This window comes from Archocentrus centrarchus, chromosome 24 (assembly GCF_007364275.1).
Source record: "Archocentrus centrarchus isolate MPI-CPG fArcCen1 chromosome 24, fArcCen1, whole genome shotgun sequence".
Classification (NCBI taxonomy): domain Eukaryota; kingdom Metazoa; phylum Chordata; class Actinopteri; order Cichliformes; family Cichlidae; genus Archocentrus; species Archocentrus centrarchus.
This window is the reverse complement of record NC_044369.1, coordinates 12,362,081-12,386,618: the sequence shown is the minus strand read 5'-3', so window position 1 is coordinate 12,386,618 and position 24,538 is coordinate 12,362,081. Positions and strand designations below refer to the sequence as shown.

The window sequence follows — 24,538 nt, the reverse complement described above, 5'->3', positions numbered from 1 at the left end:
CTGAAAGGGTGGAAAAAGTAGAACTAAGACAAACTTGAGTTCTTCAACTTTAACACTCATGTGTTGCTTTAATTTCACAATGACACACTGGACAGGTACTGTAGGTATATATATGTTGATACAGTGGCATGAAAAAGTCTGGGTAATCTGCAAAATCATCTGGGTTACTGTGAACAGCTAAGTGAGTAGAAAATGAACTGATCTCCAAAAGGCATAAAGTTATGGATAACAATTTTCAAAATTTCAAGCAAGGTTTGACCTCCCACATAATTTTACTAGTCTCAGACTGTAATTCACTCATCAGGTCTATGGCTTGTTCGCAATCATAAGGAAGGTTGAGTTTCATATTTTAAAGCTTCATAAACTCTGATATTGGTCCTCTAAGGAGCTGCACGGCACTCTAAAGATTAAAACAACTAATGCCCACACACGGGGAGAAGGCAAAGCATTTTCAGATAGTCGTTTCTGCAGTCTGATGCATTTAAGGAACAGTGGAGGTCCGGCTGAGGTGTGAAAGACAAAGAAAACTATGACTGCTAAAGACCTTCGGGAGGATTTATCAAACTCTTGAGAAGTTGTGCAGTGAAACCTGTACAAGCACGACCATGGGAAGGTTGGCAGAAAGCAGCAGAAGAAAACCATTTGGCCAAGTGAACAAAGGTATGTTTGGGGAAAAAAAAAAAAAAAATGGATGAAGACAAGAACAACACTTCTCCAGCTGTTAAGCATGGGGATGGCTTTGACCATGCTGTGGGCCTCTGTTCCAGCCAGTGGTGCAGTCACTGGTGGAAGGAAGAGTGGATTCAATGAAACACCAGAAAATACTGGACAAAAACACCTGAAGATGAAGAGAAGACTACAGAAGGTTTTCCAAGACCCTCAAATACTGACAAAAGAAAACTCATCACACAGCTGGATAAAAAAAAAAAGTGACAAAACACAGAGCCCTTTTTTTTTTTCCTTCTTTCTGTAGACAAATATATGAGCAAAATAAGTCATCCTTAACCATTTTTTGCCTTTTAGAAATAAGGTAATTTTTATTAACTACTCACAGTAAATTATTTTGACCAGCAGTGGCCAAACTTTTGCATGCCACCATATATGTCAAAAACACGTCAGCTGATTCATCATTTCAAAATTAATTTAAAAAAAAATAAAGAAAAAAAAAAAAAACACACACACACACACACACACACACACACACACACACACACACACACACACACACACACACACACACACACTTGTTTTCGATTTGCACATAGAGCTCAAGTCATAAAAGAGTAAAAGTGACCGAACATTACAAATGGAGAAAAATACATTTCCCAGCACATACTTCTATATTGCATACACATAAATCGAGAGTGGAAATCAGAAACTCATCAACAGGTCAACTTTACACGGTATCTGTGCTGATGAGGGAAAAAATCTAAACAAATTCAAAGGCCACTATATGGACTTCAATTCAGCAAACAGACGGCTCAGCTGTCCGCAGCAGAGGACAGACAAAGCTATATGATGAGTCATTCCCCACACAGTCATGAGTAATATAGTATACCAGCAGGCGCTGGTAAGCAGCAAATAGAGCTCTTAGTGGAGCTGTTAAAAACTCGAACACCAGGTCTCAGTTTGGTCATGCAGACAACACAGAAGGTCCTGGAAATATTTTTTTTAGAAAACTCCCTCGGCATGGATTGTGACAAGAAGGTGCCGAACACATTCATGAGGATTTAAAAAAAAAAAAAAAAAAAAAAAAAAAAAAAAAAAAATCAACCAACAGGCATCATCAGAAAGCTTTCCAGTACAGATTCAGATGGAGGTTTCACTAAATGGTGTACAGTGCTCACTTCTTAACAACCCTCTGGCTTGCAAGGCATCAAATTTATGAATAAACATTTAACTAATCAGGTGACCACGCCACTGCAAGAAGTCCTGTTACACTGAGTCTACTATGCTTAGTGCTATATCACAGCAGTTTTCTTTCATTAAAAGGCAAGGTGAGAGAGGTGTCGATACGGCTTTTGTATTCAACCAATGACTGCAATTAAATCTGAGTCAAGGTCAGAGCAAAAGTCTGAGAAACAAAATCATTATAAAAACATCACATCTGAAAAAACTGACTACAGCATAGATGGTCTGTCAAAAGATTTCAAGAGGAGAAAAATGCAAAAAGAAAGTTTCGATCATCAAAACTAAATATTATAAACAGCATCTACAGAGAGGAATAGATCATTTCTAATAACTTAGATACATAAATTATTATGCAATACAATACTATTCCATCTGGGGCCAGAGGGTAAAGAAAATACATCTGCTCAAAGCCTACACAAACACAAAAAGGCAGACTCTCTGCCAGCAGGTCCATAGGCTAAATAAATAACCCAGTGATGTGTATGCTGTGTGCCCATTTGGAGAAGAGGATGTCCCGCCGATCCCTTCAGTCCACTGAGAAGCTTTGGCACAGAAACACCATGGGACGAGATGAGACATCACATCATGGTGCTAATGAGGGACACTCATGCAGGCCTTGATCCAGTCCTGGTGGAGATGAGGTCAGTACGCCCCAACATGCATTGCAGCCATACTGCCAGAGTTACTGACAACAAGAGAGGGGCTCAGTGGCAGAGGAGAGGCTCAGAGGGGATGGAAATACTTATACTGGGGAGAAGGAAAGTACTATAAGCAAACTAAATGCATGAACATGGGAGGGGGTGGAAGGGGTGCAGCCATTAAGATGGGCAATAATCCAAAAAAAAAAAAAAAAGTCACAAAAATTACGGCTTCCTGCAAATGATGATATTTTTGCCCAAAGTAGAGGTTTTCCTGCTTCTCCTCTGTTCCTCCCTGTATCCTTCATCTCAAAGAGACGACTCCACCTCTCTGGTGACGACAACCTCAGCCTCAGACCGAGGGCACACCTGAATGGCTGCTGCAGCCTCTGGGGTCTCAGTGATCATCTCCAGGTTTGAAGCGGCTGCAGCCTTGGAGTCACTGCCGACTTTCTTGTCAGAGCCCGTGCTCTGTTTGTCCGCAGAGCCGCAGCACAGCTTGGGAGCACACTGAGTCCGACAGGAGAGCTCGCACAGGGAGTCCCGAGACTCCGAGCTGAACGTGACAAACTCGGGCTGGATGGTGGTGGCGTGGATGCCCTCGTCATGGAAGAAGTCCTTGATGCGTTTGGCCACCTCCATGTAAGATGTGGGGTCGTGACATTTGATGTGCGCTGTGGCGATGATGCGGCTTCCGGCCAGTTGCCAGATGTGCAGCTCGTGGATAGCCAGCACGCCATCCAGGCCCAGGAGCCGCTCGTTGAGCCGGTGGATGTTGATCTGCTTGGGCACAGTCTGCAGCAGGATGAGGGCCGACTCTTTGAGGAGAGGGTAGGTAGTGTAAAGCAGGATGCCCACCATGATAATGCACAGCGTGGGATCGAGGTAAAGAACCCAGCAGGGGCCGGCGAACTTCATGGTCGGTGCAGTTGGTCCTTCGTGCAGATCGACAACAGTGTTGTTGTCATGGTAGTGGTCAGAGGAGTGACTGTTGACGCACGGATTCACACACTTTTCACCCTTTATGCAGGGCTGCCACACAAAGGTGAATATTATAGCATTGACCACCACAATGACAGAGCCCAGGGCGTCGCCCAACACATGCAGGAAGACCCCGCGCATGTTGAGCTGCGACGATGCGTCGTGGTCAGGATCCATCTCCTCAAAGTGGGTGTTACCGTTCATCTGCACCTCCGTGCCGTCTTTGCAGCTGATTTCTAAAGATTAAAAAAAAAATAAGAGGTTAGTTTGGAACAGGACAGTTACATACTCAAATGGACTTTGACACTGCGGTACTAACAGCATTTTAACAAGATATACAAACCAGGGTTTATCCTACATATAGAAATATTTGCTCTGCACACCCCCCAAAAATATCTGTTACCTGACAACAGAAGTCTGTGGATTTTCCTGCCATTTCTGGCTATTTGATGAGAAAATTTATTCAGCTTTGAATAAATTAAACCCCACTTTCCAAATCTTCATCAAAAATCAGAGTCCTGGTTAACCTCTTTTTGTTTGTTTGTTTTGTAGGAAAAAAGCTGCAGCCAGCTGTTAAATACAGTAGCATTAGTTAGGATTAAAGAGAAAAAAAAAGCCATGTGAAACTACATAGTGGTGCAGGTTTCACTGTGGAAAGCTTTTAATCCAACTTTCTTTATTGAATTTTTAACAGCTTAACGTACAATATTAATCATTAGAATAGTGGAAAAAAAAGAGAAAAATATAAGCTGGTCTCTCCCTGAAGCCCCCCCCACACACACACACACACACACACACGCCAATCTAGGTCCAAGTGGAAGACTTTTAATCTTGTGACTGAGTCTGTGCTATACAACTGCCCACGGCTACACTTAGGAAAACAACATACCAGATGAGCAAAGAAAACTACCAGCACGCAGGAACCTAAATGCAGCAAAACACTGCCCAGTAATTCACATTAGGAAAATTCAATTAGTAATAGCAGGCAGTGTGGCAACACACTCTAAGATGGGGCAATGGCACCTGAGCAATGGCGGCTCGTTTTCATCCCAGGGACACCGCCGCCCCATTCATCAACAGCTAATGGTGTGTCTGGGGCTGTCGGCTCCACAGCTACTCTGATGTATGCCCCAGTAACAGCAATCAGTGTACAGAGGGGAGGGGGATTTGGCCCCCAATTTATTGAAACTGGCAGGGCCTAACAGTGTGAGGGAGAATAAATGGCCTTCTGTATGCTTAACCCTTCAGTGAGTGAGTGAAGGGACAGACTGATCAGCAGAGGGGCCAGCTTCTTGGGGCAGTTAATACATTTTTGTCTGAGCTGCACACATCAACATAAGGTTATCAGCTCTTCACAAACAATCAGCTTGTCTGGTAAGCTGGGTTGAACATAACAAAGGCTTGGGGCCAGTACAATAAATAAAAAAGTATGCTGAGCAAGCTGATTGGCCAGCTGCTGTCCCACTACCCTGTAGTTTTTCCATCAAGCATGAAGAAGAGTCACCTTTTTAGCTGCTCCAATCCACCACTGGCTTTACACAAAACAACTAAATTCAAAAAAGGAGAATGAAAGGGGGGGGGGGGGGGGTCTACTCCACTGCACTTATTTGAAAAGCTTTAGTTACTAATTACTTAGCAAATAAGGTAAATAAAGGAAAATACACAAAGAAGCCAGTAAAAGTCTCAACTACTGGCCCAGAGGCTGGAAGCGCCACTGTGTGGAATTTCAGAAATTTCTGGATATCTTTATTTATAAGCCAGCTGATAGAAGCCAGCATTCAGCCTCACAAAATGTGAAACCTGAACCTTTTCCCTGGTATGTCACCAACACTGAGACCATGTTTCCAAGGATAGGACAAACATGTGACACCAAACACATATGCCTAAATACCACAGCTGCCAAGAAAAAAAAACAAAAAAAAACAATATGGATTAGTCACTTAGGCAGTTCTCATGGCAGACTGGAGAGAAATGGATCTACTGTTATGCAATCTGGACTGCTAACAATGAAGATAAAGACTGTACATGTAGCCAGATTAATGGTGGGACACGGTGAGGGTGGATTTGTAGAGTTTGTACTGCTCATTTAAACAAAGGGGAGAACAATACAGACTGAAGTCAAGACACTAAAACAGCACCAACTTTCTGTGCTCACCATTTCTTAGTCTCCCATCACCTGGGCTGTTATGATTTCCCACCAAGTTGTTGGTCTCTTCTACCGAAGACCCGTTCCCAGCCTTCGGGGTCTTACAAGTTTTGCCCCGTTTGTTCTTACTCCCGTGAGAGTGACCTCCGTGGGAGTGCCCGTGGCCTCCGCCGGCGTGTCCGTGGAACAAACAGAGGCCCAGCAGGTTAACCAGAAGCCCCGCGGCACCGACCCCGGCCACCACCACGGGAGCCTCGATCTCGTGGGGCTCGGTGAAACGCTCGATCGCCTCCAGGACGATGGTGAAGCACAGCGCCGTGAGGAAGACGGCGTTGACCAGAGCCCCCATCACCTCCGCCCGGATCCATCCGAAAGTGTTCTTGTTGGTCGCCTGGGTTTTCTCGGCGAACCGGACCGCCACAAGAGCCACAACGAGCGCAATGACGTCCGACAGCATATGAAAGGAGTCCGACAGCATTGACAGGGACGAGGTGATCCGGCTGACCACCACCTCCACGATGAAAAACCCAAAAGTCAATGACAGCATGCACAGCAGCCGGACACGGTTGGGCTCGCAAGCCATTTTTCCTTCCTTACAGTTGATTCAAGTTTTGAGTTTGAGTTGACGAAATCAGTAGGTTTGAGAAAACCTTAAGAGATCCCCAGGACACCCGCTAGCTGACTCTCGCGTTTAACTCCGACCTAGATTAAGCTAGCTGGCTCCCTGAGACAATACAATTACTGCTAATATAGTCCGTGTACGCCACTCTTATCCGGAGACGGGAGCATCACTTGTCTACATCTGAACACAAACACACACCGAATTAATCCGAGACAAGAGATTCGGAAACCGTATAAATACCAGCACATTCATCGGTCGTTTTGCCGACGAGCTCCGGTTTGCAGACGGCTGAAACTTTGCACCCGAGCCGGTAAACTTTCCACACGGAACTCGGCGCCGAGGGGGACACACCCAGATCTATTTCCATTGGTCACCGGGCTGAGAGGAGTAATGTGATTGGTCGCGTTCTGCAATTGTTGTAAGTAGGCGGTGCAAAGAAGCCAAACGACAGTGGTTGCTACGCACGCTAACGGCCGTCTTAGTATCGCGATGACGTCTGTAATTGACTCGTAAATCTTGGCGTTTCAGGTGAAACCACCGTGTAACTACGAGAAATGACGAACATCGAGCCTCCATTCGGAAGTCAATGCAATCACAAAATATCTGTAAATATAAAGGAAGACAAATTTACCCACATTTACTGACATTTCATCTGCCCTAAACACTATAATATATGTATTTTTTTAAATATTCAAATACTTACACTGTGAGATACTGGATATCAAATAAGTTTCAGTATTAAGCCAGTGAAACATCTTTGTTGTATCTTAGTCAGCTTTAATAAAAACATAATGTACATCTTCATTACATCTAATCTGCAACTGATAAAGCTAAGTGGGGTTTAATCTCTTTTCATGGGAAAGTGATGACCCCTTGTGGGAACTAGTGTAAATGAAAAAAAAATTAAAATTAAAAAAAAAAAAATATATATATATATATATATATATATATATATGAAGAGAGAGAGAGAAACACACACACACACACTGAATTCAAACTGAATTTCTGTTCTTAATGCAACCCAACCTGTAGTACTTTTGGCCATGGGACTCTGCTTTAAACTATAATTTCTATAAATGCTATAATGTCTCTAAGCAGCAAACAACCACTATTAACCACAGGTCCTCAAAGACTGAGTGCACACTCCTTTATAGAATTCCTCATTCAATAATCGTTTCCAGTGGACCAGCTTGTAGATGTATCACATGCACATATTACAGTATGAGTACATATTTCCACCATAAGTAGTAAGAATGATTCAATCCTTTACATAAACACAAACTACTCCATCAGAACTTCGTCTTTCAGGCCTTGTTCTCAGCACTCTGACAATTCTGAAGTGGTTGAATGCATTAGCGATGGACAGGAGCACAGAACATTAGTGGATGATTTTGTGCAGTGGTCTGGGAGGAATCATCTACTTCTGAATAGGACCAGAGAGAGTGATCAACTTCAGAAGGAGGACGGTTATGTGACCTGTGTCTATCCTGGGATAGGATGTTGAGGTAGCAGAAGAGTACAAATACCTGGGCAAACACATAGACAACAGGCTGAACTGGAAGACCAACACGGAGGCTGTATACACGAAGGGGTTGAGCAGGCTTTAGTTCCTAAGGAAGCCAAGATCTTTCAACGTGTGCAGCAAAATTATGGAGATTTTCAGCCAGCTGTGGCAAGCGCAGTGTACTTCTCTGTGGTCTGCTGGGGGAGCAGCACTGGAGCTGGTAAATAAACTGATCAGGAAGGCTGGCTCTGTGATTGGACACTTTTGAAGCTGTCATGGAGGAGGCCACTGAACAAACTTATCCATCCTGGATAATCCTGGCTGATTCCAGTTCCACTGTCATAAGGACAGATACAGGGCATCTTACCTCATATTATCACCCTATATAATATAACATCCTGTATCTCTCTGGCAGAAAAGCATCTACCTGATATTGTTATAGTTATGTCATAATCATTTCAAATGCTATAATTAATAAAAAATAACCCAAATATTGGAAAAAAAACAAGTGTTTATCATCAACATATCTACTTTGCATGTGGTGTTTACAATCATTCTTGAAAGATTACATATTTATTGGCATCATAGGATCACAGATTATTCCTCATATACTATCACTTCTAATAGACATGTCATTAAAGAAATAAACAAGCTTTTTTCATGTCTACAGCCATAAATATAGCAAAAATATACAAAGTACACTGATAATCACATTAGCTGCCTGCAATATCAACACATTCACTTATCAAACTAAATTCAAATATAACAGGAACGCACACACAGGCCCTACACAGCTACACACAAACATTCTCATCCAGATGTCACGACTCAAGGCCTTCAAATATTTTCATGTTCACGAATCACACGGTCACATCTGTGTGATCAGCGGAGGCCGAGGAGCTGCCTGCTTTTGAGCTGACACATCTTCTCCACTTCGCACAGCGTCTGGGTGCGCTGGGGGGCCGCCTGCAGCCTCCTCAGCAGCAGCAGCTCCTGTGATGTCACGCTCTGCCGATTATTGGGCCGCTGGTTCTCTTTGCTCTCGCCGGCAAAATGGACCTTCTTCTTACCCGGAGAGAGGTTCTCCACATCTAGAGCCAAACAGCAAAGTGTCAAGTAACTCATTTAGAAGCTCAGACTTTTATCACCGGGTATACCAGATTACAGTCTGAGGTGTGTTGTGTGAACTTGAAACCTCCAAAATGCACTTTTTAAAATCATTGCTTTATTGTTGTATGAAAAAATATTTACATGATATCAAAAATAAATAAATAAATACACTTGATTCAAAGTCATTCACATCATAGATACATGCGTTAAAACACATTTAAAAATAACTCTGCTCAGCTCTGGTCTCGGCTCAGTAAGTCCAGAGGTCTCTGCTGGATTCCCATACCTATGTCTCTGCCACAGATCGGTGTCAGGTCCCCCTGGTGCTGTAGGCGGCTGTAATTTTTCAGTAACCTCTCCGCTCTAAAACAATAGATTTGAACAAAGGGGGGAAAAAAACATTTAATTTTTTTTTTTTTTAAAAAGGCATTAATCAGCTAGAAAGACTCCCAAAGAATGCAACTGCAGACTGTGCAAAAATGGGTAAAATGAAAATGTATGAATCGTTTGATCTTTTTACCGTGCAAGCTTCTCATTTGAAAGTCGCTCACGAGCACACAGCTCCTGCTCCCTTCCTGCCATTAAAAAGACAAAATGAGACCGTTTTAGTTTTGGAATTTATCACTTACAGTTATGGTAAAGAAAGAAAATACACCTCCTTTTAATTCTACATATTAGGACCCAATCCGGTCCATATTTTTTATGATGTCTTGATATGTAAAACATTTTGATATTAAAAAAAAAAAAAAAAAAAAAAAAGGTGAATTTCATTTTTACTATGACTATGTGTGACTAACAATCTTTTATGTGCACATATTTTCAGGCATGTACACACTTTTCCCTCACTGCAGTGTGTAATCTCCTCTGTCAACCTGGAGCCGTAGGTGTAGACGTAGGTCACCGTTTGGTTGCAACACTCCATGCAACATGATCAAACCTGTTCCATCCACACAGATTTCTTCAGCTACACTTCCACCCTCTTAGCAAGATGTAACTGGTACTTTCTAGTGTATTACACAAGTTTATGTACTGCTACTAATCTGAAACCAAGTCTATAAACAGAAGATAACGCTGATCATTCCTCCAACATTTTGTAGACGAGGATGTTTCAGTCGAATCCTCAGTCGCCTCTTTAGACTAATGCAAATTAAAAATTTATACCAAAAATAAAAACCACAGCTTTTCTTATTTTTACCATAAGTAGAACTGAATAATAATCCATGCCATAGTTCAGTGACACTGACAGACATGGACTTGAGGTCTGTGTAGGACAAAGGAGGGTTGAATTCTTACTCTCCAGCCTCTCCTCACGTTCCTTCAGCGCTTGTTCTCGGTCCCGCAGCGCCTGTTCCTTCAGTCTGAGCTCTGCAGCAGGGGCGGCTGCCGGCTCAGCGGGTTTGTGGAGGGGAACGTCAGAGTCCGCCGATCTCCTTTGGGGGAGCGCCTGTGCCTTCCTCTGCTCCTCAGCAACCGCCTCGCACAGCAGGCTGCTCTGGAGAATAGACTCTACAGAAGGTCTGAGATAGTCCTGCCAAGAGAAGGGGCCCATTTTTTCCTTTTAACGCAGTGCCAGTGGTTCTGTTTTGAGAAGCAGTTCACATTTCCACAAGTTTGAGGACCAATTATTATGTCAGCAGAGGGAGAAAAGTCATGGTGGAAGGAATCTGTTGACTGCATCAGCCAATTCATGCTTTGAGTCCTCACTTGACTATAATTTACAAAAATTAACTTCAAGTTTTATTCAATATGACCTGAGATTAGCCATTGAATCCATAAAGTCACGAGGGAAGTGTCTTCCCTCTAGACTTCAACAAAACCAGGAGTTTCCCTCTGCTGGCCAGTAGAAAGAATGCAGCCTTTGAGGTACTTCTGCACTGGTTTTCCTTTTTATGTCCATCTTTTACTCTAAAATGATCTGATAGCTCAGGTACCAAATCAGATCATTTTTAAAATAATTGATTTCCAACCTTTAAGTTGAGCATTTTGCTGAGCAGGGTGTTCAGCTCCTCAGAGTACCGATACGGGATTCTTCTGAACTTCCCCTCTCTGATCTTTTCTGCCAGCTCTTTTTGGTTGTAAGCAGTAAAAGGAGGCCTAAAGAGGAGAGAGAAAAAAAAAAAAAAACATGGAAAACTGCAGGATCTGCAGCCAAACAGTTTGATGGGGAAATCACCTAAAACAAAACTTACGATAAGGCGCAAAGTTCATAAAGCAGACACCCCAGAGACCAAATATCGGACTTCTCGTTGTACGACATCCGGTTTATTTGTTCCTGAAAAAGGGGACAAATATAGCAGCAAATGTGGCTTATTAAACTTTTTTTTTTTTTAAATCATGAGACGAAACCTGATCATAAGCTCAGGTTAAACACTTTAAATACTGACAGCATGAAAGCCACTCACTGGAGACATGTAGTACGGCGTCCCGACAAACGTCTTTGCAAAGCTGGTGTCGTGGTTCAGGATCCTCGCCAGACCAAAGTCGCCCAGTTTGACATTCTGCCTGATGTCGAGGAAGATATTGGCCGGTTTCAGGTCCCGATGAAGGACCGTCGCCCTGCCGTCACTCCGCCTGTGGCACTCCTTCAGGGCCAACGTGAGCTGGGCCATGACTCGCAGAATGAACTGCTCCTCCACATACCGCCTGCCCAGGGGAAAAAAAATATATAAAGAAAAGATCAAAAACACACATCTGTGAAACGGATGGACACACTAACACACAGTCAACAGTGGGATTTAGTTTTCCACCTCACCTCTCCTTGACACAACGGCTGATGAGACTGGACAGGTCACCGCCTTCGCAGTACTCCATGACGATGTACAGGGTGGTGTTAGTTCGGTCTATGATGCGGTCATAGTACCTCACTATATTTGGGTGCTTGAGCTCCCTCAGCAGGTTCACCTCTGACACCAGCATCTGCTTCTCACTCTCAGCCATGGTGCCATAATCCAGCTCCTTCCACACCAGGAGCTACAATACAAACAGGCTTTAATTCACCAGAAGGATATACAAAGGTGGTTAATTAAAATCACACAGCAGAGACTGTCCTTCAACAAAGACCAGCACTGTAAGAAGACAAGAGACAAGTGAAATTTATAGAAAAGCACCGTTTACCTTTTGGGTAATCTCTCTTTACTCTGGTGCTCTAAAAATGCCTTAAAGCATGATCAGTGCATCAGAAGCTACTGAAAATGGAGATGTGTCAGTGACAATGGGTGACTGTTGCCTGTGGCTACAAGACAGGAAAAACAGGCTTTACTCTCAGACACAAACAGCACTAACAATAATTGATTACAGAAGAGCAAGAGGAGCATTGTGTAATTCCAGGGATTTTCAAGCCTAAAAAAAAAAAAAAAAAAAAAAAAAAAAAAAAAAAAAAAAAAAAAAAAAAAAAAAAGGTGGCTTCTGGAGCGTAACAACACATCTAAGCATTATTGGTACCCTTATACACTCCTGATCAAAATCTTAAGACCAGTTAAACTGCAAGAATTTGTATTTTGCACTTTTGGATCTTAAGAAGGTTCCAAGTAGAGCTTCACAATGCTGAAAGAAGAAATCGGCGCAAGAGACAAAAACTTTTGAGCAGGGAATTTATTGAAAACTGCATTTACACTCAAACATGATTTTTTTCCAGCTCCAGCGTCGCGGGGGGGCTGGAGCCTATCCCAGCTGACATAGGGCAAGAGGCAGGGTACACCCTGAACAGGTCGCCAGCCTGTCGCAGGGTCAACACACAGAGAGACAGACAACCTCCACACTGACATTCACACCAATGGGCAATTTAGAGTTTCCAATTAACCTAACCCCAGTAAGTGCATGTCTTTGGACTGTGGGAGGAAACCGGAATACCCGGAGAAAACCCACGCAGACACGGGGAGAACATGCAAACTCCACACAGAGAGAGAGGGAGGTGCCTGGGCCCAGGTGGAATCGAATCCAGGCCTTCCAGATGGTATTCTAACTGTGAAGCAGCAGTGCTAACCACCGCGCCACCGTGCCAAAAACTAATTTGAAATCAAAATAAACAGAATAGGGTTAAAGAAGCATAAATTTAAATTAAATATTGGGCAGATAAGTAATTTTATTTTATTCATGCAATACTGCTCCTTTCCAAGTTCCACATTAACAAGTCACAAATTAATTTTACAAATACTGTAAATATTAATTCTGCTCTTTGTTAGGAATTTGAAATAAAGCTTACTGGGGAAAACAAACGTCTGCAGTACCGTCTTAATCTACCAGGAGACAGTACCGGGCAGTCCCCTGCGGCGGGCGGGCGGGCAGGTGAGGGGGACCCACAGATGTGCGGGAAGCGTGCTTTACCCACCTTTCCGTCGGCTTTCCGCCTTATTTTCTGGCACCTTCCGTAGGAGCCGGATCCTATGGTGTGCAGTACCTCGTAGTCCTCCACCCGGGACGGCATGGTGGTTTTTAATCGATTCTAACGTTCAAATCTACCGGACTTAACGGTCGCCTTACCGTCAGCACTGACTACTTAAACATAATTACAAACCAGAAACAGCGTCCTTCAAAATAGGCGCGCAGTTTAATCCTGAGCCGCCTTTGCTGCCGATTTATATGACTAAATGTGCGATTTGTTTGCCTTTCTTCGCTCGACCGTGTATTCGTGTGTTAGTTACCAAAACAGGAAGCGGTCGCTCTCCGTTTAAATTGGTGCAGAAATCCTTGGTTGTGATTGGCTCTGCTCGCGCAGCTGGTTGACTCTCAATTGGTCAGCGAGGAGACGCAAGTTGCGAGGTTGCTAAGCGGCGGAGTACCGCGAGAGTTGAGCGGGTAGACGATGCACAGAGGTGTGCTCTGGCTGTCCACGGGGTGGCGCCAGAACGGCACGGTCAGGTAGCTGAGAGCTACCGCGGGTTTGGACGCTGCAGCAGCCGCGCCGCGTGAAGGTAAACGAGGTCAGGGAATTCGCTTATTCAGGAAAAAAAATAATAATAATCAGGATTGTTTAAAAATGCATAACAGGGATTCCCCATTATTGTGCAATATACTCCTTTCTGGAATGGCACGAGATAATATACACATTTTTTGTGCATATTGATAAGATGAATGCGGTTTAGTCCCGTGTGGCCCAGCATATGAATGACAGGATTGCAGGACACTTCAGCAGGCTTCAGCAGCACTACTATAAAGCAGTTTTCATTTTTGTTTCGCACCAGTTCAGTCATTTTTATACCAAAAATATAGTTTATATTTTTATTAACATTATAATTAATGGGGAGCGAAGAAAACCTTGTACCTTGTTTTGCAGAGATATGGAGATATATAAAAACTTATTTATAAGCTTTTCTGCAAAATATTTTTTGCAGATGATCTGAGAATTAATTTGTTTACTAGCAGCTGTTAATGTTCATGTAATTCTGTTAGGTTAGTATGATACTGTGGCTTTTATTTCCTACATGTAAGGTAAGATATAAGCATAACATAACTCAAAATATGGAGAGCAAAGAGAGCTTCCATTTAGATTTGGGGGTTCTCCTCTTTTTTTGTCTTTTGGTGCTGGGTACTGTACAGTGTTACTGGGATTTATGGTTTGTCCAGGAAGAGCAGGAGTAGCTGTCTAGAATATAAATCACTCAAAGAAAGGAACAGCTCAATAAAATATCCATACCCAAGTGTAATCACTTATTGGAAACCTAAATTAGTTTTCTAATAAGTGATCAAAGCAGTCTGAAAAATCAAATCAAAAAACGCGTCTGTGTAAATGCTATCTCTGGATTGTCAGGGACACAGAAAGGTTGCTGACTGCTAGCGTCCAAGACTTGCATATGTTAGAGGCCAGTAGCCATCTTATTGTCACTGGCCATTTGATTTGACCAGCAGGACCTCCTGAAGAGTCGCCATCTGAGAGCGGCAACATGTAGCGACCTCTCACTCTGCTCTCACTCAAATATGTCATACAGACAGTCTGCTCTGAACCATTGGTGCTGATGGAGAAAATCTGAAATATATTACTGCTGCTGCAAAAAATTATAATTTAAAGGTTACTTAAGAAAAACTACTTGTAGTGGCAGCCCATATTGCACAAAATGTTTAAAAATGTTAAGATTAATCTTTTTTCCCCCACAGGAACAACTTTTGTTTTCTTAGCAATAATAATAATAACAACTGCGGTACTGCATGAGGAAGTCAGGAGTGGCAGAGAAGTGTGTGAAGGTGGTGCAAGTTATGTATGAAGACAGCGAGGCAGTGATGTGCAGTAGGAGAGACAGATGGGTTCAAGGTGGGGGTGGGATTACATCAGGGATGTCATCTGGTCTGAGCCCCTTGATATTCACAGAAAACACTGTGATTTGTAGTGAGAGTAGGGAGCAGGTGGAAGAGAGCCTGGAGAGGTGGAGGTATGCACTGGAGAGAAGAGGAATGAAAGTCAGTGGAAGCAAGACAGAATATATGTGGGTAAATGAGAGGGAGACAGGTGTAACACTGAAGGTGCAAGGAGTAGAGACAGTGAAGGTAGATGAGTTTAAATACCTGGGGTCAACCATCTAAATCCAGGTTAGTGCACAAGAGAGGTGAGGAAGAGAGTGCAGGCAGGGTGGAGTGTGTGGAGATCAGGGGTGATTTGTGACAGAAGGAAAGCAGCAAGAGTGAAAGGGAAGGTTTAGAAGATAGTAGTGAGATCTGCTATGATGTATTCTTTGGAGATGGTGGCAGAGGTGAAGGTGCTGAGATTTTCATTAGGAGTGACCATTATGGACAAGATTAGAAATGAGTATATCAGAGGGACAGCTCAGGATGAGCAGTTTGGAGACACAGTTAGAGAGGCAAGGCTGAGATGCTTCGGACGTGTGCAGAGGAGGAATAGTGGATATACTGGACAAAGGATGCTGAAGGTGGAGCTCCCAGGCAGGAGTAAAAGAGGAAAACAGCTCTAGTGGCAGAAGACATAAAGAGGGTTGGTGTGAAAGAGGTGGATGAGAGATATAATGTGGGAGATAATCTACTGTGGTGCCCTCTAAAGGGAGCAGCTGAAAGAAGAAGAGCAAGAATAAGAAGAATAAGAAAACTTAAAAAGTTAAAGTGCTTGACAGAAAGAAATTTTAAAAATCCAAGAAACTTAAAAAAAAAACCCGGTAGACTCAAATGTTTGCAAATGGAATCACGCCGCCATTGGCGATTCTGCCGAGATTCACAAAGTCTCGCGTGATTACAGCATAGCCTCCGTCTACCGGCCTCGCCCGGGGTCGGGGTCGGGTGGTTCCTTGGGGACCGGGCTGGCGGCATCTTGGGGTCACTGTTGGCCCTGGGGTGGTTTCCGCTCCCATCTTCAGAGAGTGGGTAGCTATGGATGAATGTGTGTCTTTGTATTTGTCACAGTCTTCGTGAGTATGGGTGGGCGAGTGAATATGGTGTATCTATGTTTATATGTGTGTGGGAGAGTGTGTTTGTGCATAAATGTGTACACGGGTGTGCTTGCCGGTGTGCGTGTGGTTGTATGTTTGGCTGGACCTGGGTCTGGGCCGGTGGCTTGCCTCCTGACCGCTCCTTGCTGGTTGCCTCTCCCCCCCTGCCCCCCTGGGGTGTGGGTACCTCCTGGTTCCTGGGTGGGGCCGGATGTTCTGATGTGGGTGGTGACCTGCTCCCCTGGGGGCTGCGGCGCGGGGCTGCATTGGCTTCTTCGGCGTGTGGGGGGGGGGGGCCCTGTGGGGGCTCGGGCAGCCCTTGGGTGCCGGGGGCCCTGGGGCCCTGCTGCCGGCCGTGTGGGGGGCTGGCCGCTGGGGGGGGGGGGGGGGGGGGGGGGGGCTGGCTTCTCGTTGCCTCGAATGCTCTGGTGCCCTTGCTCCTTGGCTGCTGGGACTCCGTCTGAGACCTCCGTCCTCCATCTGCTGGGAGGGGTGTACGGTTGGCTTTGGAATGAGTGGCCGCGGGTCTTCGTAGGTCTTGATGGGCTGCTGGTGGCCTGGGCTTCTCTTTGCCTGCCTCTGGGTTCTGATGGGCGGGGCTGCGGCTTTCTGCCTTCATTGGTAAGTACATTTCATGACACAAACACATACACCCACATAATAACACAAAATGGTTGGTTTGTATAACTATTCTTCTTTTATTTTTATTTATTTATTTTTTTTTTTTTCCCCACACAATCTTTAATTTTGCAGATATTGTCAATATCTTAAGTTTAACAAGTGGCTAACTATTTGGTTTACTTACTTGCACTCTTTCCTGTTTCTTTTTTCTATTTTCTCTCCTTTTTTTCCCCTTTCTTCTTCTTCCTCTTTCCCTTTCTCTTTTCTTTCTTTTCTCTTTTCTATTTCTTAAACCTGTCATTTCTGGCACAATTTGATAAATAGCATGTTAAAAATAATTCAAATAAAATAAAGGGTTACACAGTAACAAGAGGAGCCTATAGAGAACCTATAGAGCTCATCTTGAAATAGCAAATATGTTTGGCACAACAATGCATTCAGATCACAGTTCTGTTTGCAAGATCTGCCAGACATGACAGGCAAAAAAAAAAAAAAAAAAAAAAAAAAAAAAACCCCACATAAAATAAAAACAACAGGGCAAATAAGAAATATGGGGAAAAATAAAATCAGCATTGACACCTGTCAAACATTCATGAAAACTTCACAATAAAAAAAAATGTTTTAAGAAGAGATTTAAACCACACTGAGGAAGTTACCACATTGATGGCAAAGATCAGACTGTTCCACTGTTTGGGAGCTCTAACACCAAACCTTTTTCTGCTAGCTGAGACCTCAGGAAAACAAGCAGGGCCCCATTCACCAGTCTTAGCAAGCCCCAAGATATACTCGGACCAAAACCACTCAATTTTGTTGCTGCTGTAAAGAGGTATCAGGCAGGTGAATGATTGTTAAGGCTACTGAGGCTGTTATAGCTGTCTGTTATCTGCATAGCAGTCTTGGGTTATATTATGACAATGAATGATCTGGCTGAGATGTTGCCCCCTTCCTGATTTCTTAGTTTTTTGTGTGTATTTGTCAAACTTACATGTTTCAGACCCATCCATTCTCTTTCCATTATCCTGTTCAGGGTCATGGGGGGGACTGGAACCTAACCCAGTTGTCATAGGGCGAAAGGCAGGGTACACCCTGTACAGGTCGCCAGCCTGTTGCAGGCCTAACACAGAGAGACACCTATTCACACTTATGGGCAATTTAGAATCACCAATTAACCTAGCCACTAACTGCATGTCTTAGGACTGTCAGAGGAAACCGGGGTACAGAAAGGTCAGCAGTGGTTTTTCTCCTTGGACCTCTCCCATAGATGCCATTTGTGCCCAGTCTCCTTATTATTGTTGAATCATGAATGCTGACCTTAACTGAGACAAGTGAGGCCTGCAGTTCTTTACATGTTGTTCTGGGTTCTTTTGTGACCTCGTGGATGAGCCATCAATGTACTCTTGGAGTAATTTTGGAAGGCTGGCCACAAAAATGGCTTAGTAACCATTTCCAGACTGATAGATGTCAGGGGGGTTTTTTTGTTTTTGTTTTTTAGCTTGTTGCATGAGGTGTTGTTTTTTCAGATATTTTTGTCTTCTTCACTTTGTCAGACAGGTTTTATTTAAGTGATTTCTACCTTCAGCAGGTCTGGCAGTAATTGGGCCTAGGTGTGGCTTGTGAAAATGAACTTGGCTTTCCAAAAAATGTGGTTAATCACAGTTACTTCACGATTTAACAAAGGAAGGCAATTATTTCTTCACACAAGGCCAGGTAAGTTTGGATCGCTTTTTCCCATAATAAATGAAATCATCATTTAAAAACTGCAGTTTGAATTTACTTAAGTTAACTTTGTCAAGTATTAGAATTGAAATCTGAACGATTTAAATGCAACACATATGCAAAAAACTAAGAAATCAAGAAGGGGGCAAATACTTTTTCATAGCAATGTATGTCTGTGTAGATTCTCAGTCATCCAGGTCATAGTAGTCTCTGGAGCTTGAAAAAGGCGACTGGACTTCTTTTTGTTTCTTGAAGACGTTTCACCTCTCATCCGAAAGGCTTCTTCAGTTCTCAACCAAATGGTGGAGAGACCCAGGTATTTAAACCCCTGTGGGCGTAGTCCCCTGGAGGTGGTTATGACCCTCTATTGATCATGTGCTTGAACACATGTGCCCAGGTGTGAAGAGGGCGTGGGTCATATTTAATCAGTGGTTTCAGTTGAAACCAATTTAGGACTCCGCTCCATTGTTTCCTGTGGCCTATTGAGGTCACTGGAACAAAGGTGTGAATGGGGGTTGAGACGTCTGGGAAGGGAGCTCAGGACAGCACTGTAAGCGGGGGAAAGTTGGTGACGTAATCCACCTCCTCTGTTCAATGATGGTTGTTCACAGTGGACATAGATGGCTTCTTTCACTCCTCTTTCAAACCATCTGTTTTCCCTGTCCAAAATGTGAACATTGGCATCCTCAAAAGAGTGCCCTTTTTCCTTCAGATGCAGATGTACTGCTGAATCTTGTCCTGTCGAGGTGGCTCTTCTATGTTGTGCCATTCGTTTGTGAAGAGGCTGTTTGGTTTCACCAATGTAGAGGTCCGAGCACTCTTCACTGCACTGAACAGCATACACTACATCGCTGATCTTGTGTTTGGCGGGTTTGTCCTTGGGATGAACCAGTTTTTGTCTTAGGGTGTGACTTGGTTTGAAGTATACTGAGATGTCATGCTTGGAGAAAATTCTTCTGAGTTTCTCTGACAAGCCTGACACATATGGGATGACAATGTTTTTCTTCTTGTCCTTCCTATTCTCTGTAGTTTGTGTTTGGCCTTCATTCCTGTGCATCTTAGCTGATTTGATGAAGGCCCAGTTGGGGTAACCGCATGTTTTGAGGGCTTTCTTAATGTGTGTGTGTTCCTTATGCTTCCCTTCTGCCTTAGAGGGAACACTTTCCGCACGGTGTTGTAGGGTCCTGATCACCCCAAGTTTGTGTTCCAGAGGGTGGTGGGAGTCAAAGAGGAGATACTGGTCTGTGTGTGTGGGCTTCTGAAGGAAAAAGGGCACTCTTTTGAGGATGCCAATGTTCACATTTTGGACAGGGAAAACAGATGGTTTGAAAGAGGAGTGAAAGAAGCCATCTATGTCCACTGTGAACAACCATCATTGAACAGAGGAGGTGGATTACGTCACCAACTTTCCCCCCGCTTACAGTGCTGTCCTGAGCTCCCTTCCCAGACGTCTCAACCCCCATTCACACCTTTGTTCCAGTGACCTCAATAGGCCACAGGAAACAATGGAGCGGAGTCCTAAATTGGTTTCAACTGAAACCATTGATTAAATATGACCCACGCCCTCTTCACACCTGGGCACATGTGTTCACGCACATGATCAATAGAGGGTCATAACCACCTCCAGGGGACTACGCCCACAGGGGTTTAAATACCTGGGTCTCTCCACCATTTGGTTGAGAACTGAAGAAGCCTTTCGGATGAGAGGTGAAACGTCTTCAAGAAACAAAAAGAAGTCCAGTCGCCTTTTTCAAGCTCCAGAGACCATAGCAATGTATATTAAAAACAAAGTGGGCCAAGGATAGATCCTTGAGGAATGCCACAACTATAATGGGCAACAGAGGAGCCACAGTAAAAGTTCTGTTGAATAAGTAAGAACAAAAATGTAAAGCAGATCCCTTAATTCCAAACTAGGGATTAATCATAAAGCTAATTCAAAGGATTGCATCATTTAATCTCTCATTCTTCTGATTTCTTACAGACATGATCTTACTAAAGTCTGTGTTATGTACCATTTCATGATCATTTCAACCTCCACTTCACAAAACTAGCTTCAGGTTAAGCAAAGTGTGATTTGAGGAAGACCTCCCTGTGTTTTGTTTTTTGTTTTATTTCCAGCTTCATTCATCACAAACAACTCAAAAATGTATTTAATAGGGCACAATTATATAAGATATGTAAGTGTGTTACAGACAAAACAGATTAATAAACTATTTTTATTGGTTAAGTAAAATAACTCAAAATAACGACAAAACAAAAATACTAAACGATACATGAAGAAAGAGCTCAATCTGAAGGAATAAAGTAAAATAAAGGAGCGTCATACAGTTTAATACAGTAAATACAGTAAAACCATAAAAACCTGAACATAATACAATAAAGTGGGTCTATAAAGTAAAGTAGCTCAAAAAAATTTATAAGTGCCAAATATGACATTGGATGACATTAAAGAGGTTCAGTATGCACAGACTTTAAAATGTTTAAACTACAAAAAAGGGAGAAAACATGTCAAAGAATTTCTCTTATAATAATTAAGAGGAAAATACATTCCATAAAGGGTCTGTGCAGTAACCTTTTCTAAATTCAATGAAAGCAAAAGTCAATTCAAATGAAATAAATAAAAATATAATTTGAGGGAGAGAGAATGGATGAAGTGGTTAAAATCTGTTAGAAATACAGTGAAGTTTGTTTGGTGATTGATAAAAGCAAATATCTGTGTTCAGAAGTGATGCATGATCTCTGCCTGAGATAACCGCAGTCTCTGGGATCTCCGTCAGTAAACGGTCCTCTCAGCGGGGCAGCCACAGTCTCAGATTATCCTTTCAGCCCCGCTCTGCTGCCAGCGCCACACACTGACACCACTCACACCACCGAGAGAGTGAGCACCCAGGCCGGTCTGTCAGTCTGCCTCTGCAAAGGTCACTCCTACAAAGCGCTGGAGGAGTTTGGACATCAGCCAGTGGGAGGAGGGTGCGAGTGGAAAACTGACAACTAAAAACAACAGAGACAGTCGGGTGCCCGAGGCCGCTCTGACGTCAGCTGGCCCCGTTAAAGGCCAGGAGATGGGAGGGAGTGACAGGGAGAACAGAGAGATCCATCCCATAATACCCTCCTCCCCTCTGCTGGGGTGGCTGTGGGGTTACTGGAGGCTTATGGGTCTTCTGTCACCTCTGATGCCCTTTTATTGGGTGCAGTTCCAGTCAAAGACTTTTCAAACACATAAAGACAACACATTTTATAGTAATATCACTCACCTATGTGGGTTCTTTTCTTTGGTGGAAAGCATATCGCAAGGGAGGCAAACATATGGCTTGCAGGTCAAAACTGGCCTGCCAAAGAGGTCCTTACAAAGCATGAAAACTGCAAAAAAAAAGGTGCCATTTTGGGAGCTTGTCAACACTGGATCATTCCTAATATCATCCGAGTCATACGTCTGAATTATCATCAGCCTTCTAAAGAAAAAGACATCACCTGTCTCCTGCAAGACCGTGCTGACAGTATAAAAGATGGACATAGCCACTATGATGTTACACACTGGTTTGTGAAGTCCTGTTATGAAACCTCAGTTTGAGTCTTTCTGCCATCACGATCACTTAAAATGACTATATTTAAAAAAAAAAAAATTAACTTCATGTTTTATTCAGTGAGACTTAAAACTGGAGAGAGCCCATAAAGTCATGAGGAAAGTGTTCACGGAGATCACAGGGTGAGAGAGCCGAGAGACATTTTCCCATACAGTTCTATACAACCGCAAGTCTTTTTTGCAACCACAAGAGTCGCCGCCTGCTGGGCTATTCAAAAGATTGCACTTTTAAGGCACTTCCACCTTGGCTTCACTTTTCAGCCTTTACAGTATGCAGCCGATGCATTTCTTTGCTTTACAACAGGAACATTTTGACATAATTATGATATTGTTGAAAAACACGGTTGCTTGTTTTTTTTGGTAAGACATCTCAGGCTGTTCATAACCCATTTCCTAAATTCATCTCTTTACAATAAAAGAAAAATACTGGGTTTTTTTTTTAGGTTAACATGTAGTGATTTTACTCATCCAACAATCTGAAATCAAATTAGTCTCTGTGTGTTTACCTAAATACAGTATACTCCAGTATTAAGCTTATGAAGACTTTTATTTGCCTTAATTATTGCCTTATAGAACAATAATATTGCTAAATATTGATATCACTTTAGTATCTCCATGGTAAATATGAGCTAAGCTAATTAACCAGCAGCTTGCCTGGCTTTGCCTGGGTATTGTTGGCTACATATCTGGCAAAAAAAAGATGTGAATTACATCTGGAAATTTTGGCAAGAAAGCACCTGAGCAATGTGTTGGATTGAAAGGGAGCCTGTTCCACTGTGTCTGGGAGTGTAGAAGAATAAAAAAATAAAATAAAATGGTAGGATGTACATATTTCAAAACCAGTCCTGCTAGACCCTAAATATTTCTCTCTTTGGTTTATACTCAAGAAACATATAAATTCAGTAAGAATGAGCAGACATATATGGACTTTTGGCTGCTAAATACAAAACATATTATTGCAATGCTGTGGAGGAAAACAAATGGACCAATATGTACTCATCAGACAAAAGAAATGCTCTCTATTAACCTGCTGAAAGTAGCAACTAGAAGATGGGGACACACTGGTTCTCTGGTTGTTAGGAACCACCACGTTCAGTATTTACACATTAGTTATTACAAACAGTGCCAATATGTTTTGTGCCCCTCCCCCCCCCCTTTTTTTAATAACAGTAAAATCAGCACCAAGGCTTATCAAAGAAAAATACATAAAAATACTTCATCAGGCACCCTGAGTGGATTCAGCTCTTAAAGTTTCATTTCATTTGCAGTCATTTACTGTGCGACTGGGGCCCTTATTTTGTTTATTTATTTATTAGGATCCCCATTAGCAGAAACACAAAGCACAGCCAGCCTTCTTAGGGTTCACATTGAAAACACATTGTAACAGTTCAAAACAAGATTAATACAGCATTAAAATGATCAAAGCAGGGAAAAAATGTACAAAAACAGACATCAGTCACATCTAAATTAATCCCACAGGCATTGCCTCAGTACCCTTCATGAATTAGCCTGTTTTTTGGGGTTTTTTTTTTTTTTTAATCAGTTTAATTATGTTCAACAACCCATTTCAGAAAGAGGAAACTCAGTACGGTACTCACTTGATGTGCCATTTACCCCATTTGATACATTTACTGAATTTAAACTGAGATGAACCACATTTAAATAGAACGAGTCTGACAAAGTGAAGTAGGCTAAAAGATCTCAATTTAAGATCTCAACTATTTGTTTCTCAGCTGTTTCTTTAAATTCATTGTCATCTATCAACCTGGAAAGGATTACAAAGCCCTTTCTAAGGCGTTGGGACTCCAGCAAACCACAGTGAGAGCCATCATCCACAAATGGAGAAAACTGGAACAGTGGCAAGCATTCCCAGGAGTGGCCATCCTACCAACATTACTCCAAGATGCATCGATTACTCATCCAGGAGGTCACAAAAAACAAAAACAAAACAAAAAAAACCCCACAAAACATCATCTTTTTTTTTAATTTTTTTTAGCCTGTCTAAAGAACTGCAGGTCTCATTTAAATGGTAAATATACTGATTCTTATATAGCACTTTTCTAATCTACCTAAGCACTCAAAGCATGTCTCATTCACACCAGCGCTTTCTACATCTATGTGCTTTCTAACTAACATTCACACTTCAATGACTGCAACAGTATCTTGACCAAGAATACTTTGGCATGCAGACTGTAGCATCCAGGGATCAAACCACCAACCTTCCAATTAGTAGATGACCTGCTCTACCTCCTAAGTTACAGACACCCCAATAAAGTTAAGATCAGTCTTCGTGATTCAACAATAAGAAAGAGACTGGGCAAAAATGGCATCCATGGGAG

At 42.8% G+C, this 24,538-nt stretch overlaps 2 protein-coding genes across 3 annotated transcripts; both read right to left on the bottom strand.

Moving 5' to 3' along the window:
• Positions 1 to 1,185: 1,185 nt before the first annotated feature.
• slc30a1a (solute carrier family 30 member 1a) lies at positions 1,186 to 6,637 on the bottom strand. The gene is made up of 2 exons (XM_030722417.1): positions 5,686 to 6,637; positions 1,186 to 3,766 (listed from the first exon to the last, which is right to left on the bottom strand). Exons 1-2 carry the CDS (start codon positions 6,257 to 6,259, stop codon positions 2,859 to 2,861), a joined length of 1,482 nt encoding a protein of 493 aa, XP_030578277.1. The 5' UTR covers positions 6,260 to 6,637; the 3' UTR covers positions 1,186 to 2,858.
• Positions 6,638 to 8,319: 1,682 nt separating this feature from the next.
• nek2 (NIMA-related kinase 2) lies at positions 8,320 to 13,598 on the bottom strand. 2 transcript variants are annotated; one of them, XM_030721734.1, is made up of 9 exons: positions 13,240 to 13,598; positions 11,665 to 11,882; positions 11,315 to 11,555; positions 11,102 to 11,184; positions 10,880 to 11,006; positions 10,206 to 10,440; positions 9,433 to 9,487; positions 9,199 to 9,275; positions 8,320 to 8,893 (listed from the first exon to the last, which is right to left on the bottom strand). In XM_030721734.1, exons 1-9 carry the CDS (start codon positions 13,333 to 13,335, stop codon positions 8,685 to 8,687), a joined length of 1,341 nt encoding a protein of 446 aa, XP_030577594.1. In that variant the 5' UTR covers positions 13,336 to 13,598; the 3' UTR covers positions 8,320 to 8,684. The 2 variants fall into 2 exon arrangements, with proteins under 2 accessions (XP_030577594.1, XP_030577595.1); XM_030721735.1 differs by lacking the exon at positions 13,240 to 13,598 and adding an exon at positions 12,027 to 12,145.
• Positions 13,599 to 24,538: the final 10,940 nt, after the last annotated feature.